General features: G+C 44.8%; 1 protein-coding gene and 1 pseudogene across 1 annotated transcript; both read right to left on the minus strand.

The window, feature by feature from the left end:
* Positions 1-15,638, minus strand: part of LOC144116474 (uncharacterized) — a 54,782-nt pseudogene that overhangs the window by 15,482 nt on the left and 23,662 nt on the right.
* Positions 2,062-10,542, minus strand: LOC144099752 (uncharacterized). The gene is made up of 5 exons (XM_077633017.1): positions 10,251-10,542; positions 9,396-9,489; positions 8,789-8,864; positions 6,599-6,728; positions 2,062-2,201 (listed from the first exon to the last, which is right to left on the minus strand). The coding sequence occupies exons 1-5, from the start codon at positions 10,264-10,266 to the stop codon at positions 2,077-2,079; spliced, it is 441 nt and encodes a 146-aa protein (XP_077489143.1). The 5' UTR covers positions 10,267-10,542; the 3' UTR covers positions 2,062-2,076.

Here is a 15,638-nt window from a genome sequence, read left to right on the forward strand (position 1 = left end):
ATCGAATGTGTGTAAGAATATGGTTGAAAGGATGCCAAACCGACAAGGCATGTTCTGTTCAGTAGGCTGAAGTCTGAAGCTTCTTAATTTAATGTGCCACACAAGGCTACATGGGTACACCACATTTGTCAACAGAAGCACAGATACAAAGTCAAAGCAGATGCTCCAACAAGAAAGAAGCGTAAATATGCTGTTTTATTCATGGCGCATTGTGTTACGAAATGATTAAAATATTTAGTTTTTTGTTTCTGCGTACTGCCTATGTGCTCTCTTTGTTGAACTATTTATTTGTCATGTTCATAAGTGTTTTGCATTTGTTATGTAAGGGGGTTGAGGCTCTTCGGCTGAGCCACAACACCCTTCTGCTAAGCGTCTTTCACACACACAGTTCACCGCAGTTGGTGATGTGGCTGCTATGATAGTTTATAATTCTGCTCTGGTTGCGCATATACCGTAATTGCTTTTCCTCTTGCTGTATTAAATGCAAGATTGCTTTCTAGAACTGTTGTGTGCCATGTTAGTCTGGACACTGTTAACCCCTTCAAAGAGAATTGGTCATCCATGCCCAGCGAGCGGCCAAACTCAGCGGTGCCCTGGAATAGGGCGCCGACCTCTGCAAGACGGAGGGAGACATCTGCTTGAAGATGAAGACCGCTGTCTGACTGAAAGACCTTGTTAGAGTAATAAAGTGTATCCTATCCTATCCTGCGACCAGGGGTTTTGAATTCACTTATTACTGACGAATACTAACAGCTTACAAAAGGTACTTGGGAACACCGTGTTATATGGCTTCTTTCTCCTCCTGTTCAACAAGCACATAGCCATACAGACACTCAAAAAATGCCAGAATTCAATTAATAATGATTAGCTGTATGCTGAAATCAGTCTCTATAAGCAGTTGTAGCGTGATTAGTGAAAAATAAAGTAGTGAAACTTAATGTTGAGACATGCATGGCTTCATCAGCTCAAAAAATCCAAAAAATACTCTGCAGAACCAAAAGGTTTTGTGGCATATAATTTGCCATCCCATAGTCAGGACTGTTGCACTCTATTTTGCTGTTGGGGGAAGTTAGCAGTATCTGGAATCTAGCACCAGCAAAAACAGGCTGGCTCATGTGTTCGGCTCTGTAACAATTAAGAGGGTATACAGATGCGACTTGGTTGACACGTATGCTAGCGTCGAAAACAGGCATTCTCAAACTATGATAAAGTGCTACTTATACTGGCTGTTTTAGGAATTTCTTCTGCAAGTTCTAACATTCAGGGTTTTACGTCTCCAAGCAAACACATGCACTAGGAGGGACATAGTACTAGTGGCCGGCATGTTATAGTGGATCCCTTAACATGTGCGGATACTGTACAGTACAAGGACCACTTGCAATTTACCATTTAGTAAACCACCCGACATTGCGGCAAATGCAACATAATGCCGCAAAGAGAACTAGTGGCTTGTTATACACATCGCAAAATATATTTGTTATTTCTCTATGAACTATTTATACGCATGCATATCTTGGCTTACCCTCCAGTGTGTCATCACTGCAATATGAATTTATGACCTCCGATTATTGTTGTGCGCCAGCCACGGCCACAATTCCCAGTCAAAACACACTACAGGATTCTAAGACAGAAAATTTCTGTAGTCTGTAGTCTTGTCGTATTTTGGGCATGCCTTGTGTAGTCTGTCTTGTCTTCTGTAGTCTGTCTTGTCTTTTGTAGTCGGCCCTGTCTTCTGTAGTCTGTCTTGTCTTTTATAGTCTGTCTTGACTTCTGTAGTCTGTCTTGTCTTTTGTAGTCGGTCCTGTCTTCTGTAGTCTGTCTTGTCTTTTATAGTCTGTCTTGTGTAGTTTGTCTTGTCTTCTGTAGTTTGCTTTGTCTTCTGTAGTGTGTCTGGTGTAGTGCTCGTACACTGTGTAACAGTCGTTACTGTGTCACCTGTCAATTAACACAGGATTTGTGTTCTGGAGTAGGCAATGCACAAAAATGCACAGCTTGTTAATGGTCGCCTGTCAACACAAGCTTTGTGCATTCCAGAGTAATTCGTGCACAAAGCCACTAGAATTGAAACGAAAATGATCAGTTTTTATTTACTGTTTCATGCTTTTTTTTCGAGCTTGCTGATGCATGCTGTCCAGCGTTGTCCTGGCCGCAGGTTCCTAGATACATCGCCCATGAGCCAAGAAAAGTGGTCTTTGTCTTGGCTGAAAAAAAGAAAAAATAGACATCACCGCTGCTACCTGCACAAAAAAAATGTGAAAGCGTTGACGCCTCCTTGACACTGGTCGCCTTTCAAATTTGGCGCCATGGTTGTTTTCTCGTTGACTTGATTGGTTATCAATTAACTCTTCTTTTACCCTCATTTCATCCCAGCAACGATTTCGAGTTTTCAAATTTTCCTCCATGCATCGTTACTGCCCACTCACTGAATACCTGCTCAGTCTAATTGCCTTCTCGTTCATTGCCCGTTCATTGCCTTTTGATTCTCAATAATTACCTAATTGCCTCTAATTTATCAATATTTTTGCTATCTCCTGGTTACGTATAGGTCACTTATCACTGGTCACATGATTGCTCATTTCGAGTTTTCAAACTTCGCGCCAAGATTTGGCTTTGTCCATACTTCCAGTTTTTCAAGCTTGGCGCTCCGTTGTAGCTCCACCTACTTTCAGTGTTTTCAAATTTTTGGCTGTAAATAATTATCCGATTACGAAATTTTCTTTTCGCGCAGCATCCGCACATCATCCTCTTCCAATTACACAACCAATCGTATGACGCTATCTCTTCTGAGTTGCCCACAACTGCTGCGGACACAATCCCCGGCAACATAGCTTAGTAAAGTTCTCACTTTATTCAAAATGTTGTAATAGTGAACAAGGCTTACGACTGGCCGAGTTGGTACTGACTCACCTTAAAACCAGCCAGAAGACAGAACACACAAGACATGAGCTCAAGAGGCTGGACTAACAAAAATTTCATTGAAGATTTTGCTTATTGGATTTGATTTGTGAGGGTTTAACGTCCCAAAGCAACTCAGGCTATGAGGGACGCCGTAGTGGAGGGCTCCAGAAATTTCGACCACCTGGAGTTCTTTAGCGTGCACTGACAACGCACAATACACGAGCCTCTAAAATTTTGCCTCCATTGAAATTCGACTGGCGTGGCCAGGATCGAACCTGCATCTTTTGGGACAGCAGCCGAGCGCCATAACCACTGAGCCACCACGGCAGCATCATTGAAGGAAAGCCACAAAAGACCCGCGAACAGATACGGGCACACAATAACCCAAAGCAGTGAAAGGGCGAAGTGCAATCAAAGGTCACTGGCATACTAATGAATCATCGAAAAAAGCAAAATTCTTACGGTGAAGGTTTACCGACGTCTGAGCCACATGTGTCATTAACCTTACCGATGTAGTAAGCCTCAACTATCTACCGACGGATTTATTCCTTCCGTAAACCACTGACGTGTCGTGGAAATTAGGCGTGCAAAGAGACAGGTCATCCTCAGATTTGCATTCACAAGATTTAGCGTGCAGTGCCAGATTAGAATTTGCCTTCCCCCTATAGAGTGAAAGTGCTCAGTCAGGTGCAAATTCAGATATCTGCCTGTCTGTCCATATTAGTTGCAGCCATAAGGCAGTGGAACGCAATAAACTCCATTACTTTTGCAAGTGGTGAACCTTTTTTGTGACACTCCATTGTGGATAAGTACCCAGTTTTATCAAGCCTTTTTTTAATGGCGGCGCAAATGCCTCCTGTCTTGCACTTCGCTGTTAAGACAACATCAGCATTGCGCTTTCCCGCGAATTTCTTGAGACTGTGAAATACTGTGGAGTTCAGGTATATCAGCATCATCCGAGTATGTGTTCCTTACCCTCGAGCGAGTGAAAACATACTATGACAGGTTGTTGAGATGGGCAAGTGGGAACCCAGCTGCTTGGAAACCTGCTACAAGAATGCGTCCCCAGTTGTGATGGCATGACTTATGTAAAGCTGATGTCATGCACACGACTGCACACCCATCAAGTGTTTCCATCTTTACTGACCTTAACCAGCGACAAATACGCCTCTTCACCATCCTTCCCCAGCAACGAGTGGTCCGACTCGTAGCTAAAAAGAGCCTTCCCCGATCTTTAGCTGTAGCCCTGACAAACATGGTCGTCCACAAAGCGCAGGTCTGCATCAAGAAACTGCTAACGGTTCTGGTTAGACAATTCTGATGTAAAAGAAAGGCCTTGACTGCATGCCTTAAAGACTCCTAAAACATGTGCCAACTTATCTGAGCCTTCGATGTCCAGAAAAATTAGGTAGTCATGAACATAACGAAATGCTACTTTGCCAAGGTCTTCCAAACAGGGCTCTAATGCCTTATCGACTTTAGACAAAAAAATGTTGCTGAGCAAAGGTACTACCTGCGTGTAAATACCGCCCTGCTAACTGACAAATGCAGATTTGCAGTAAAAGGACAACGGCCCCATGAAGCCAGCAACCGAAATCACGCAATCATCTGTAAAAGCATGTTCATTGTTCACTCCGATGCAGTTTTCACATGCCTCAGAGGTCTATCATGTGACAATGAATAGTACAGGCCCTACATGTCGATGCTCACTGCAGAGCACCTGCCCAGGTTGCTGTCCACAAGAAACTAGAACTCCACAGAACTCCACTTTTGTGAGTTGGCAAGGCGGTATTTACATCAGAAATCAGGCATATGCAGAGGGTCCCAGGTCGCACCGTTCCCCCGCAACATTCTTCTGTCCAGAGTTGATACCGCATCAAAGCCATTTGGAAGACCTCGGCATAGTAGCATTTTGTTGTGTTGATTGCTACCCACTTTTTTTTGCACAAGGAGGGCTCAGATAAGTTGGCACAAGACGTTTTAGAAATCTTTAGGCATGCGGTTAAATCCCATCTTTTACGTCTGAATTTCACTAAGCATAACCGTTTGTAGCTTCTTGACTTAGACCTGCGCTTTGCGGACGACCACTTATGTTGGTGCCACAGCCCAAGATCGGGAAGCCTCTTAGCTATGAGTAGAACCACTCGAGGCTGGTGAAGGACAGGTTGGCAATCGCATGCATCACGACCGCTTTATGGAAGTCATGCCATCACTGTGTTTAGAATGCATTCTCGGAGCAGGTTTCCAAGCCAATGGCACCTGGGTTCCCACTTGCCTCTCGCGCACCTGTCATAGCGTGTTTTTACTCTCTCGAGGGAACGGAACACCATTCGCATGATGCTGACGTAGTTGAGCAGCACAAAAAGGCGGGCTCTATACCTTACCTCCACGCCATTTCTCACCGTCGGAAGAAAGTTGCACCAAAGTATGATGTTGCTGTTGTCTTGACAGCTATAAGTGAGGTAGGAGCCCTTTGCTTTTCCGTTCAAACTAGGCTTGATACAACTACGGGTAATCGTCCGCTATGCACAGTGGCAGATAAAAAATGTCCACCACTTGCAAAAGTAAACGGGTTTTTTGCGTTCCACTGCCTCGTAGCTGAAACTACTATGGGCAGACAGGCAGATATCTGAATGTGCGCCTGGCTGAGAGCACTTTCACTGTATAGAGAGGGGGCGAAGTTTCACCTGACACTGCACGTTCAATCTCGTGAATGCAATCGGAGGACAACCTTTCTCTTTGCACGCCTAATTTCCGCGGCACATCAGTGGTTTAGGGAAGTGATAAATCTGCCCTGATATAGTTGAGGCTTACTACATCGGTGAGGCTAAAAACGTGCCTGGCTAAACCGTCGGTGAACCTTCACTGTAAGGAATTAGTTTTTTAGATGGTTTACTAGTATGTACGTGCCTTTCGATTGTTTTTTGCCCTCTCACTGCTTTGGGGTTTTGTGCGCGTGAATCTCTTTGCAGGTGTCCTTTTGCCGCTTTTCTTCAATAAAATTTCAGTTGTTAGACCAGCCTCGTCTTGTGATCATCTCTTCTCCTGTGTTGTGTCTTCCGGCTGGTTTTAAGATGTAATACTGAATGCCAGAAGACAGCCATTTTAGAGTCAAGCGCATTTATAATGGCCCCAGATATTATGAATGTTCATTTATTACAAAAATAGTGCTTTCTTCATTAATTTATGCATGAAGTATATGACACTGCATCAAAATAAAAAAGGACTAACCCTCATGGCCAAACTGCAGTTACAGAAAACAAGGGGACACCATAAACCTGCCTCACATGCAAAAGCTTGCACTTCAGGCCAATGCAGAAATCAGATCAGATTGCTTCCCAAACTTCATAACACTGCCTCGCAAAGAATGTGACAGGCAATAAAGGAGCAACAAAAAAGCGAACTGTAAGTAGCAGCGAATATCATGCAGACAGGCTACATGGTCAGGCCAACATCGACGTGGAAAGAGAAATTTGAAAAAAAAAAGCCACAACAAGCACACAATTTTTAAGGTTCTCACAGCACACTGAGCCCTTTAAATGGCAAATACTTTTCTGAAAAAACATAACAGAAGCAGCAATTTTTTTTCGGCAATCAATTTTTTTCATGTGCTTCATTGTTCTTGAAGCATGGGCAGGTGTAGAGTAGTCAGTTTAGTGCATGCATCCCTAAGCAATGCCATGCCAAAAACTGTACTTACAGAAAAAGCTTGCCTTACTGAGTGAATACCACTGGCCATCCGCTAATTTCCCAGCCTGCTCCAGGTCCGTGGCACAAATCACACGCAACTTGGAGGCTTGCACAACTTCCATGCAACTCTTGGTCTTTAGCTGGAAAAAAATTGAGGAATCAGCGAGATATCAAATTTTACATGCATTGCTTTGTTTCAATGACCGATTAAGAAAAAAACAGCGGTTTCTGTGAGCGCAACTATTTTTTCACACTAGCTTTCTACAGTAAACCACGTTTATCGCGACCTAATTCACACTGACTTGCTGCACGGTCCCAGCACTACTGTGTATAGCTCTATGGTTTCAAATGCTTGATAGCTCTGAGCCCTTGGGCTTGCACTCGTTAATGCAGAAAACCTCGTAAAAGGCAACCAGAGCTTCGAGCTTTAAGCCATAGGTATTCAGAAGCTCAGTGGTCTGTGGGAGAACTTTTGGCTGGGTGACAAAGTAACAAACGCTGCTCCAGTTACTTTCACTCCATTGGAAAAACCTTGCACAGCAGAGACCTGCCCTCCATTTTGCATTGCAGAAACAATCACTGAAATTCAAAGCACGCATACTAAATGCACACCTGCCTTCCAACACAGCTTCATAATAATGGGTATAATTATTGGAATGAAATACCAGTCAGTACATGTAGTTTTCAATTTATCCAAAAATTATAAGCAACCGACAAAAAATAAACATTAAAAGGGAAATAACCAGAATTGTTTAAAAAATCTGTCAGAAGAATTATGTGACATCCATTACACTCCAGCAGTTCTTCGGCGTTGTGCACCTTCAAACCACACTTTCTTACAGGCACATTTGCACAGAAATTGGGTTGAACCTGATGTTTAAGAATCTTTATTGGTGCAACAGTAGGGAGAAACCAGGTTTTACCCAAAAACGAAGGGTCCTACACATTTGCATCACAAGCCCAGATGGTGCACTTGAGTTGCCTCTTATGCTTATGCAAGAAACAGGAACAGAGATATCTTGACTAAATCGAAAAAAAGAGGAAGGGCAATGCAAGTGTAATGCAGAGAACTACTAAAACACTGGGAGGATTCCAAGAGTAGGTGAATGCATGAATGGGTGGCAATCAGATGGCTAAATGAAATTAGGAAATTTGAGGAAAAAGGGTGGTAGCACGTGGCACAGGATACAGTTACCTAAAATGAACTGGAGAACCATTTTCCTGCACTAATTTTAACAGCACATTCACACGACAGACAAAATCACTAACTCCAGGAACGGACTGCGCATCATGCGACTCAATGTCAATCACCATTGCAAATGGCACCATCACCGCGGACTGCACATGAGGAAAAGTAGACGTATTTTTGCTCTCAACTTTGAGGAGCAGTCAGCTGCGCTTTTAAGAGCAAAGCTCTGAAATACGGCAACATTGGCACTTTGTTTTACTGACATGAGGGTGCTCATGAGCGTGCAAGTCCCATGTTTGTTTTGCACCAAATGCGTTAATTGCGAGGTATGTTTAACTAAAGAGGGGCATCTAACATGGGCATCAGCCCTCCGCTAGGGCAGCTCTTCATTACTTCCCTTCTATATCCCCCCCTTATATCACGGTTCAAGTGCCCACCAAAATGTGAGACAGTTACTGTTACATTTCCTTGAATTTTCCTTCAACTAATTTTAAAATTTTCAAGGACGCAGCTTTTAGAAGGTAGAGGTACAAACTGTGCAGTATAACCACAATCTATGGCAATAAACCAGCAATAAGTCTGTGCTGACAGCAGCTTGCCCAGTGCATTGCAAGGATGCTATGCCATACAAGGATTGGTGTCATCGTGCAATGTTACATTACTGACTGACAAATTGTTCCCTGTATCAGAAATACTGGTAAACCATCATTGTTGAGCACAATGTTTTTAAAGAGATAAATGAACATCTAGGTCCTTTTCGAGGACACATATGCATACCAGGCAACAGGTGTGCAATGTAAAAGCACGTATATGTTAACAGCAGCTGCGTCAAGAGCTACATCAGTGACTATACTTTGTACAAGTCTACAGGTCCGGTATTTATAAGCTGAGGTACTGCTGTGAAGTGCATGTAGAGTTTGCATGCATTTCTAAACCTAGCTGCAAGCCTATGTTGAAAATATGTTTCTAAATAGGCAGCTAAGATATGCATCACTGAAAAAGAATAACTACCATGAACGGATCAGGAAGGATGACACAGCCGAAGGCAGGAAGCACGCATGGCCCAATAGATGCTGGCCGCTGGCAACTGCAAATAAATACATCCAGAGCAACAGCTGTCAGTGGCTGTAGCCATGTCATGAATGACAAGAGAGGAAATCGTCTACTGCTTTAAAAAATAAAATTAGATGCAATATAAGTAAATAAAAAACCAATGAGCTAGCCCATGACAAAAGAAATGAACAGATTTTATGTAATGCACCCATATACATTCTTTGAGAAGAGTCACAATGACTGTTATAACCACACTGAAAGATGAGCTCGCTGAAATACCGCACACCAATATGAATATAGGATGTGCAGGTTTTCATTAATTCCTATCATGGTGCCTTGCACCAATGTCTAGGTATTAAATTGAAAGTTGCAGCCAGTCTGCCCTGGTTAATTGAGAAGATAGAATGGAAAAAAGCATGCCTTCAATAGCAAGAAGCTTGATATCTCACAGCACAGCAGCATCATAGAAAAATTGCTAGCGAATTTAACAAATCTGCATACAATTAAAAGCTGCACAAATTTGTCGACTGACAATGCAAGTAAGGGCAAGAGAAAAAAAAAATACCAAAGAACACTCGTGAGTGCGGCGAAGGGAGGTCTGTGGGTAGGATCCCGTGCCTGGGAAGAGTTCCGAGCTCGGAGAATCGCCGGCACCACAGCTGATGGCACGCAACCAAGAATAAATAACAAAGCGAAAATAAGTAACAAAAAACCATCGACAATGGCGAACGACTTGAATGCGGGCCACAAAAGCGAGGGATATAGCAAAAAGGTAGAAATCCTAAATAATTGTGCAGTTGCATATCCGACAGCTCGCAGTGCTCAGAAGGAGAGGAAGCATCAACGTTTACAGCTCAGGAGACGCAAGATTGATCTAACTTTGACATAACACTGCCTCAAATCCTGTTCCACTGGGGAAGCACAGACAAGTTTACAAATGACAAGGCGATGAATATGAACTAGCCTTTCGCATGCGATCACTGTCTCAAAATTTAGTATGACGCATATTAAGGCACAAGCACTAATCCGATGAGTACTAACCCTGAGCAAAATAGTGCGGTGTCTGATCGCAGCTGGCCTAACGCGAGCGCTCCGCCGCGCGGCACTTCTCGCTCATCGTCTTCTACGCAGTGCAAATCCATGCTTTTGCACCGAGTGTCGAAGCGCTAGCAAGCGAAAGCGTAACTCTGTTGTGATATCTGGTGCCATTTTTATTTACCACAGCACTCGAATAATAAAGGCACATAAAGACAATGAGAACAACACTTGTCATGCAGGATATAGGCCCTGCTTTTTTGGCGCCGCATTATAGCTGCGGCAACCGCAGGCGGACTGCCTCCACTCACATCCCTATATAGCCGCATGCAAATAGCGCGTGTGAATACAGATCATTAGCAAAGAAACGCAGAGCGGGACTCACCGGCCATGCGATTCATCCAGGCTTAGTAAAACGGCGCAGGAGTCTTCGTTCCCCTAACAGATGAAAAGACGTCGCAGCACTCTTCATGGCTTACCCGTTGAAACTCGCCAATGTTGACAGGCCGAAATCCTGGTCGTTGGCTTCCAAAACACACTCCTGCTCACCTTCCTATTGAATGAGTTCTTCACACGTGTCCGCCGTACAAGTACTCAAGCAATGCCTCAAAGAGGCAAATAATTCAAAACACGACGTGTCGGTTGCGCTGCAATGGCGCCGACGGCTGCGCTTTCGTGTCGGTGAAAAAGTAGCGAAAACGCTACAGCACACGACGCCAATAAAAGGTTTTTGTTTTCCGAAGTGGTGTGGAAGAACCTTTTAAAATGTTGAGGCGACAACATTTTTTTCAAAAACATATTTTGTTTTTAAAAAGTGCGCCTGTTAAGCACGAAATATTGGCTTTTGTGGTCTGCAATGCTTGGCCAATATGAGAGCAAGCCATTGCTTATTTTGAGCAAGATTTGCTTTTGCATACTTTTCAGCTCGTTTGTTACGATTGATAGACAGGATATTGAATGATAGGACATTCTTAATTATCTAACAACGTTTTTTTTTCATTATTTTTGGCCAAAAGGCGTAGTTCTGCAGTCGGTAGCTCTCCGCCCCATGATGCTTAGAGCGCCCATGGTGGTACAGGTGGTCTCTAGGAAGCTCCATGCAAACTCCCATAGGCGGAGCGCCAGCTTTCCCTCTAGTTAATAGTAAGAAAGTCAATGACCGGAGCGCACCTCCCGTTCCCCTCGCTGAAGACCCTAGCAGAGCGAGCCGGTCCCCGGCAGCGGAGCAAGATGGCTGCCCCCAGCGAGGCAAGCACGCAGAGTTCGTCGTCGACTTCTTCCGCCAGCGCTGCTAATTCGGCTTTGGCATCGCCTTTGTAGATGTAGCAAATGTAGATGTACGTAGTACATATGTACGGTGGCTCGTGAAATCATCAACGCCAGGAAAAAGTATTACAACCTTGGCTAGGGCTGCTGATGGCTTGCTTTGGATATCGGGAAGACCCGACCTGTCGAAGTACATCAATATATGTTAAAAACATTTCTGCTGCTTAAATAACTTCAACTGCATATAAAATGGTACAATAAAAAGTATGTTTTACAGTATAAAAAGAAATAATGACCCTATATTTTTTATCAAATGTAGTGCTTCCAGTTTAACTGCAAAGAGGGCGCTACGAGAGTCTCCTCGTCTGAGGGAAATTCGTTTCACGCGAAGCAAAAAAAGATCTCGGTGTCTGCGCTCCGCTACCGCTTACCGTGCTACCGTGAGCGGAGCGGGACCGTCGCTCCGGTCAACTAAATCTGTCTAGTGTCACATTCTTGGTATCGATTGCTTCGTGACACAACGGACTGGGATGTAGGTTCCTCGAGTATTGCGAGAATTCATCACCGGGTGTACCTGCTGCCAAACCGTCGTCTTATCGTATGACTCAGTAGTTTCGACGCGCTTCTTGCTTTTGAATCTATTCTCTCATTTTATACCTCTCCTACTGTTCGCACGTGGCAGCGATTGTGGCTCCGCTTGAGTTAGAGGGCAGGCGCGTGCACTTTACTCTTGATTCTTCCTGCATTCGCAACAACAAAGCATAGGTATCAACTGAAGCGCCCACTAATGCTATGTGGTACACTGTGGTCACGTGGTGACTGTTTGGGTCAGTTTTGCCTTCAATCCAGACAGACGCGTCCTTGACAGTGGCCTCCGCGATCAAGCACCTCGTTTCAAAGGGACGGCTCCAAGCATACATCCATACGTCCGTCTGCTGCGCCAGGTTTCGTTAGCTGCTTAACAGTTGAGGGCGCTCAATTGACGTGTCTGTCTGCTATTCTCGTCATCAACCTCTACTCAGTGCCTGTCGTGTTTTAATCATTTTAAAATTGGTAATGAAAACAGCCATAACGGCAACTTTTTCTCCCCAAAACAGAAAAAAGTGCATGCATGCTCGCGGATCTTAGATAGCTGTAGTTTTTCGTTATCGAGTTAGTGCTTTAGTTTTACGCCGTGGCAGAAAAGAAACGGATCGCTCGTGCTCAGTAGTTTAGGTAAGATCTTTTCAACATTCAGTGTGTTTATGATGGAATCGAACAGTCGACTTCAGCGATTCTGAAAGGCTCAGAAACAAGTCATTTTAAATGCAGCGGACTTAATTCGGTCTCAGATATACGAGTTAGCAATGAGCGCGCTTTTATTACATTACAAGCGTGCGACTCTCCTTCAGCCGCTTTCTTTTACATCGGCACCACTTCTACCACAGTTCATAGAGATTCTTACTATTACCTAGAGGGAAAGCTGGCGCCCCGCCTATGGGAGTTTGCATGGAGCTTCCTCGAGACCACCTCAGCCACCATGGGCGCTCTAAGCACCATGAGACGGAGAGCTACCGACTGCAGAACCACAACTTTCGGCCAAAAAGTAATTAAAACAAAACGTTGTTCGACAATCAAGAATGCCCAAACGCTCAATATCCTGTCTATGAATTGCAACAAGCGAACAGAAAAGCATGTAAATGCAAGGTTTGCCCAAAATAAGGAATGGCTTGCTCTCCTATTGGCCAAGTATTGCACACCACAGAAACTAACATTTCGTGCTTAACAGGCGCGCTTTTAATAGGCAATATGTTTTAAGAAAAAATGTTGTTGCTTAAACACATCAAGAAATTTTTAATGGCATTTCACAAAACAGAAACCTTTTATTGGCGTTGTGTGCTGTTAAGTTTCCGCTACTATGGCTTTTGCGCACTACGTTCACGCCAAAGTCCTCTTCGCGCGGGGCGCGCCATGGACGGAATGGGACATCTCAGTAACGCCACTCCCGAAAAAATCCGACTGTCCCGCATCAGGTAGCTCACCGGTCCATGATGCTTTGAGCGTCCATTGTGGCTGAAGTGCAGCGCCGCCAACTTTCCCTCTAGATAATAGTCACAAACAGTATACGCACAGCTTAATCGAGCTCGATGAATGTAACTATGTGCACATATAATGGAATCGCCCTCTTATAAATGGTGGACGAAGCTATTTGTCCCAACAGGCGTATATTAGCGCCATGCGGCCCGCAGTGCTGCCACCCTAGCGGCGAAAGGGATGAACTATAGGACGTGCGTGCCACGCCCTCCTGGATGGGACGCAATCCAAGTGGCCGTGTGTGTGCTGAAGCAGCGGTACCTGTGCTGGTCATCAGTCCAGGCCTTGTTGAGACGAAGAAGAGCGCTCGTAAAGATGCAGTCGGACGCATCAGGAGGGAAGTATTTCGACCATTCGAGTATAAGACTGCTCGTAAAACAACGGCCGCTCAATGAAAGCGCACTAGCGGCTATGCCAGGGCGCACAAAAACGATTAGTCAGAGGCGGCTTTAGATTCTGTCAAGACAATCAGTGCGCTTAGAACCACCGATTATATTCTATTCCTGTCAGCGCGTATCATTCGAGTGTTCATCTAGGCTTGGGACTGCCGCACTTCGTGAAAATCTTGAAAGCTGTTATGGCTTCAGTGATATTTTGAAGCGATAGTATACTGCTCCTGGGCACACTGGATGAGTAGCTGACGCAAGAATGATTACGTTCCGAGGCCACCTCGTATGCCCGTTTATTCGCCGCATGTCCGAAAGACGACGTATCTTTTTTTTGTATGCACATCAACTGACTGGAACTACCTCCCTGCAAACGCCATATATCACTCTAATCCTGCCCATGTCAATGCCGCTATGGATCAAACTTTCTGTTAACTTGCTTTCAGGCCCGGGGTTTTTGGTTTTTAAGGCCATGGAAATAAATGCTTTGGTTTTCCATTTGCGAATGCTGATCCGGACTGCAGCAAACGCGCCAATTTAAACAGTAATTAACCCCCCCCTCTTCACACTTAGCATCGTCACGCACATCTATAGAGTAAGCACTAAGCGAGTATTAAAACACGTCTGCCTTGCAAGAATGCCCCTTTGCAAAAAAATAAGGTGAAGTCGCTTCGCTTAGCGCGGGCACTTACCTCATGGAGAGCGAACTGTTGCTAGCGGCGCTGGATGTCCAACCAGCAGTACTAAGTCAAGCTCAGAAACGATATCAGGTTTTTTAATGCCATACGATACTACCCCCTTCGTTTAAACATTGCTAATAAAATTGGCAACTGCCATAGCAAGCATACAAGAAAACGTAAACTAAGACCTCCATCATTTTTGCGCGCACTTATGTTCCGAAATCCAGGCCTGCCCTTGATATAGTCTCAGAGATATGACTACGACTGACTGATAGCTCTGCTACCCAATATGAATGAATGAACGGCCGATACGACCGTTCAAGCAGCACTTATTATTGACTCTCCGGACCCCTGGTATGCATGCTTTGCGCCCCTTCATTCCACTCGCCTTGGAAAGGGTAGAATTTCGTCGGCGGTTTTCGGCTTTTCGTGTCGTCTAAACTGTTGCGGCACTCTTCGACATAACATTGATGTTCCCTTTTCACGCAGACGAAGAAGCCGCGCGAAGCACGTTTCGAGCGACCAAAATCATTACACTGAGTCCAAACCACGACCGACAACGTCATAAGGCAACAACAACTCCATCCCTTCCCACCAGGGCAACAATGCGGCGCTGCTGTCGGTACACCAAGCTTAAGCTGCACTCCCGCTGTCTTGCAAGTTGCACCGTTGTGCCGAGCCGGTATCAGCGTTCGCTAGACGAACAACAAACATTCGTTCTAGGCTCACTGCTGCATGTACTGTCGTCCCGCGCGTACGCCACCAAGGAGGGTCGGCAAAACGCGGCAATCCACCGGCCGAAACAGAAACGCGTCGGTTGCGGTGATGGCCACAAAGCTGGCGCAAATGTCGCGGCACAGTCAATAACGCAGGCCTGGCGACACTGTTCGCAGATGCTTCGCCACAAATGAAACTCGTGGATGGAGCTGCTGACCAATAACTACGCCCGTCTTGCCGGCAGTTGAAACTAACATAACAGATTCGATGATGTTTCCCGCGTGGTGCCTTCTAAGGCGTCGGCGGTGCACAAAGCAACCTTTCATACTGAATTTTTGTTTTCAAAAGCTAGCGTTTACGTGAGAAGATAGTTTTAAAAAAAGAAACATGAAAAGAAATAACAGGCAGGTTAAGTACAGGTACAGTCGGAGACGAAAAGTCTGAGCCGCGTGCTCTGTAAACTATTTATTAGCTGCCGGATGCAGACTACACACTTGGGGAGATCAAACTCAACGGTCCGGATGCTTTTTTTACCGACTCTCAATCTTGTTTCACCCCGGCGCGTTTTTAAAGTGTTATATTTGTTAACGGTTTCACACTGCTTTCACCTGGCTTGGATTTTGATTTCCTGACTCTGCTTTGCTACGACGC

This window comes from Amblyomma americanum, chromosome 1, assembly GCF_052857255.1.
Source record: "Amblyomma americanum isolate KBUSLIRL-KWMA chromosome 1, ASM5285725v1, whole genome shotgun sequence".
Lineage (NCBI taxonomy): Eukaryota > Metazoa > Arthropoda > Arachnida > Ixodida > Ixodidae > Amblyomma > Amblyomma americanum.